Genomic DNA, 5,113 nt, shown 5'->3' on the forward strand with positions numbered 1-5,113 from the left:
CGTTTGCATCAAAAACCCCAGAAAGTAAAAAACAATCCCAAATTCCCATGGGATCTTCATTCCAAAGAACTGTATCAATTTTCTTAGCTTGCTTCCTATGTTTCACCCAAATTTCTCCCATTTCTTGCGGGGAAAAAGTGTCCTTGACTTTGTATTACGAAAGCCTCTGTCCTTATTGTTCCAATTTCATTGTCAATTATTTACCTAAGGTTTTCAAGAATGGACTTATTGATGTTGTTGATCTTAAGCTTGTTCCATGGGGTAATACTAAGATCCAAGCTAACAACACCTTCAAATGCCAGGTTCAATCTTTTTCTCTCTCCCTAGATTTCTCTTTTTTGTTCCACGCAACCATAGACGGATTTACTAGTTCTAGTTAGAGCCCGTTTGGATTAGCTGATTTGAAATAGCTGAAAAGCACTTCTTAGTGCTGAAACTGATTTATTAAATAAACAGTTATGTGTTTGGATCAAGTGCCGAAATTGATAATAAGTTGTTGCAGTATTTGATAAAAAAGTGCAGATAAGCTCTTTTTTTGTTAAAATGACTTAAATAACCTTAGAACTGTTTACACTTATAAGGGCGTAATTTCTTCAAAATTTTAGATTCCAAATCGATCCAAATAAAAAATATTCTATTTGTCATTTTATTTTAAATAAAACTGTTCTTAGAAAAGATAACTTTTGTGATAAATATAATTTATTTTATGATAAACATATAATCATAAGTTATAATAATTAATAAATCGATAAAAGTTTCTCAAAATAAACCTAAATAGGACAAAATATTTGAAGAGAAACAAACATTGATACACCAAAAATTTGATATGTCCTCATTTATTACATACAGTTGAAAGATTAGCTCACAATTACATAGATATAAATATGCAAAGGAATAGAGAATTTGCTTATCTTGAATAGTCAATGAGAATTGCAGACTTGAAGAGGTGGGGGAGGGGTTAGATTGAAATAGTACTTGAGGCACTGAGTATCGATGTAAGAGTTTTGTTCTAAAAAGAATATTTTAAGGATAAAATAGTAAAATTTTTGGGAAACTTAAAGTGCTTATAAGCTAAAAAATCATAAGCTGGGGGTGACCAGCTTATGGCTTTTGGCTTATATTTTTGACTTATAAGCACTTGGCTTATAAGCACTTTTAACTTTACCAAACGCATAGATAAGCCGAAAAGTGCTTATAAACTAGTTTGACCAACTTATAAGCTTAGCCAAACACCCTCTTAGTGGGTTTAGATTGTTAAATTTTATGTTTTGTTATCTGATTAGGCACAAAGTTAAATAAAAATTTTCCATTTTTGAAACTTGTTTTCCAGGATAAAACGTGAAGTTTAAAGTTAAATTATTTTCTAAATATAGAAATGTATCATCTTTTTAGGACACACTAAGACGGACTATAAAGGAAAGAGCATGACAGTAAATTGGGACTAGAGGTGGCAATTTGAGCGCAAACTCCTTTGACCCGCGCAAGCCCCCCAAGGGTTGGGTCAATATGGGCTAAAAATCAGCGCAACTCAGCCCATCTTGACCCAACCCTTTTCATCCCATCTAAGGTTGCGCTGATTTTTAGCCCATATTGATCCATGAGTAACTTTGCTAAATATTTTAAGATAACTTTTTTTGTTTGATATATTATATATGACCATAACAAAAGAAAAAAAAAAGTTTTATTTGATAATTAAACAATTTATGAGAAAACAATACACATTAATTAAAGTTTGGTAAGAGTTGGCCGAGATGGGCTATGGCACAATTTTTAGCCCAACTTGACCCATTCCATCACAATCTAAGTTACTTTTGGGCTGGTCTATGACCCACCCATTTATTGACTCAACCCATTTTGAACCCCTAATTGGGATATGGGGTAGTACTTTTGCATGTGTATCATTTGTTGAACGACCCAACCCGCCCATTTGACACCCCTAATTGAGACATATGGGATAGTACTTTTGCATGTGTATTATGGTTGAACGACTAAAATGGAGAGACTATGACCTAAATTGGGACATAGGTAGTACTTACGCATGTGTAGTTGTGTACTATGGTTGAACAAAAAGCAATGAGTTCAGCTGAGATCATTGGAAGGGGATCTGGCAGATCCGTAATTTAAATTTGTAGGTTCTGAGTCAAGAGAGCGGCTTCCGAAATGTATATCTATAACTCAATCTTTACTTGTTTTTATGCACATATGTGGAAGGTTTGATCCCGAAACATTGGGGTCTGCCGAACCTTTGAACCATTGTTATATATGTATATGCATAGTATGAAACACACTTAGAGATTTATGAAACTCCCTTTGTCATGGTTGCAGCATGGTAAAGCTGAATGTTTTCTGGACACTGTGGAGGCGTGTGCAATTGATGCATGGCCAGATTTGGTAAGCTACGGATCAAAATTGTACCTTCCGGTCATTTGTATTTTTCTGAGCAATTCACACACAGTTCAGCTATCAAAAAATGATTTTCCATATTTACTATCATAGTGGGTGTGGCTGTGTCCACTTCAGTACGAAAAAGGTAGTTTGGTGACTTTACTGTTATACTGGACAAACTTCAGTGACCGTATGTGAAACTAATCCAGCTTAAAAACATTAGAATTTGATTCATGTAAAAGATAAATGCGTAGCACTACGTTAGAGAGTTAATTGATAAATGGCAGGTAGCTGTTTACTTCTATATCTCACTAAGGAGGCTATTCTAAATCATAATTTCATTTTTATTGGATATTTGATGCAGAATGAACATTTTCCTTTCATTTACTGTGTGGAAAGTCTGGTCTACCATAAGAATTATACCCAGTGGGAAACATGTTTTGAAAAGCTGAATTTGAAGGCAAAGCTTGTTAAAGATTGTGTTGGAAGCGGGCGAGGGAAAGAGGTTAGTTCTTTTGAATTGATTTAAAGCTAATCCTTTCTTGCTGTTTCTCTCTCTTTTTGTTTGTTGGGCGGTATTGTGCATTTTTTGGTATGTTGGTATTATTTCTGAATTACATTGCTGTAAAGATTTCACTTTGGGTTTAAGAACTCTAAATCTATTTGAAAGTTTAGATTTGACAACATAGTGTGCAAAAGAAAAAAAGAACTGTGGTTTCTATTTTTCTGCTATATGCTTTATTATAGATGCTGAGTATATGAATATGAAACAAAAAAATTTCTTCGATCGACTACTGTTCTGCTTGCAGATACTCATTTCTGAACTTGCTAGCTAGTTGAGAGGCGGACAAGTAGCATTATGCATTTATCTATACAGACATGTTCAAAATTTTCATATGTGCTGGAGGCCAATTCTTGTTAAAGTTGGCAGAGGCATTTGAGTTTCTGTGGAGATCTTTTTCCTTTTCTGTCGTCTAATTTTTCCTTGGAGGCCAAGTCCCTTTTGGCCTATAAGATAAAGGAGCGCTTCATTCCATTTTGATCATCCAATCCAAGAGCGAGTAAGTCTCAGACAAGGCGTGAGAGAAATAGTCTGTGAGTAAAAATAGTGTCTGAACGGTGTGATACTGAAGTGTATAAATCAAAAGACTCTTGTTTCTTTTGATTGTGTAGTGGTCTGTTGAGTATTTCGATCGAGGCTACCACGTGTAGAATCCTTACGACAGTGATAACGTATAACGTATCTCATTGTCAATTGTTATTCCTGTAATTCACCGTGAGTACTTTTTCTGTGTGCTATTTCCCCCCAATATTTCATACAACAAAGTTTTGAAGGCTTAGTCAGCTTTGGTCAGCAATTATATCAAACTTGTGGCTGTTGGCGAGTTTGTGAGTTTATTAAGGTTTCTCTATTCATTATGAACAGATTGACAGAAGAAAGTATTTTTCTTCAGGATGAGTTTCTGTTCATTTTTTTGACAACGCACTCTAACATTTAAAGAGATTTGGAGCCCATTCTCCATCTTTTTTTCCCATCGTCAGATTTCTTTATAGAACCATTCTTCTTTCTCTGTTTCTCATAAAACAAATGCAAGGATGTCATTCCTCAAACCTTTCGCACATTGCATAATAAGTTTTCACTTAAGAGTTGAGTAAGAGGGATAAAGGTGCCTTTTGCCTTCTTTGTGCCCTTAAAATGATTATCTGCTTCTCTGTCCTAAAGTTCGCTGTTAGGTCCTATATGCTCCTGTATTTTGGGTTATTCAGGTAGCTTACGATATAAACTTTAGGTAACAAGTTCTTTGGGATAGGAGATTTCTTGCTGTGCTGAGACCGTAAAGGATTTAAGTTTTTGAGATTAATGAAATTATCTAGAATAATTTGAAAGCTAGTCCTCGGCATTCATCCGTTTGGCTTGAAATCCAACAACAAAAGAATTATTGGTTTTGGAGCTTATTGGAAGCGAACTTGATTTGTAATGAACTTTGATGGAACAGATTTTATTTGGTATAATTTTGTTTGTATTGTAGTATTCTTATGTTCTTTGAATTAATCTTACCTAAATCTTATGTGCAGCTCGAACTACGGTATGCAGCTGAGACAAATGCCCTTCAACCTCCTCATAAATATGTGCCGTGGGTGGTTGTTGATGGCCAACCGCTTTATGATGTCAGTTTCTTTTTACTCTACATTTCAGAACTTGCACTTTGAATTATCTACTGTTACAGTCCCTTTCTACCAGTTTGTCAAATTAAATTTTCGAGTTCTCGTTCCTGCATTCATGTCAACAACTACCCCACTTCTCCCGGCCCAGCATTTCCCTGGAAAAAGATTTCATAATAATAAGAAAGTATTCCGTTAGAAGGGGGAGCTGGTAAAGTTGCTGCTGTCATGTGACAAGGACACGGGTTCAAGCCGTGGAATCAGCCTCTTGTAGAAATGCAGGGTAAGGCTTTGTACAATAGATCCTTGTTGGCCTGGCCCTTCCCCGGACCCCGCATATAGCGGGAGCTTAGTGCACCGGTCTGCTCTTTCTTTTTTTTAAGAAAGTTTCCAGTAAATTCACTTCAAGGAGCAGCTCTAAAATTGCTTTTTGCTCTCAACAGTTCCTCAAAACTCTTTTCTATATCAATCTGCTTCCTGAAATTTTGCTTTTTGTACGCCATGTAACTAACGGAAATGACCTCTACACACTCCCCTGGGGTGGGGGGGGGGGGGTTGTAGTACT

The 5,113-nt window shown here is 35.8% G+C and overlaps 1 protein-coding gene across 1 annotated transcript in view; it reads left to right on the plus strand.

Moving 5' to 3' along the window:
- The window catches only part of LOC109214510 (gamma-interferon-inducible lysosomal thiol reductase-like), a 5,682-nt gene continuing 575 nt past the window's right edge, over positions 7-5,113 (plus strand). Inside the window, exons 1-4 of the mRNA XM_019378437.1 lie at positions 7-302; positions 2,326-2,391; positions 2,750-2,890; positions 4,462-4,554. Of these exons, the coding sequence (XP_019233982.1) occupies positions 48-302; positions 2,326-2,391; positions 2,750-2,890; positions 4,462-4,554 (555 nt within the window). The 5' untranslated portion in view covers positions 7-47. The remainder of the gene's footprint in view (positions 303-2,325; positions 2,392-2,749; positions 2,891-4,461; positions 4,555-5,113) is intronic.

This window comes from Nicotiana attenuata, chromosome 2 (assembly GCF_001879085.1).
Source record: "Nicotiana attenuata strain UT chromosome 2, NIATTr2, whole genome shotgun sequence".
Taxonomy (NCBI): domain Eukaryota; kingdom Viridiplantae; phylum Streptophyta; class Magnoliopsida; order Solanales; family Solanaceae; genus Nicotiana; species Nicotiana attenuata.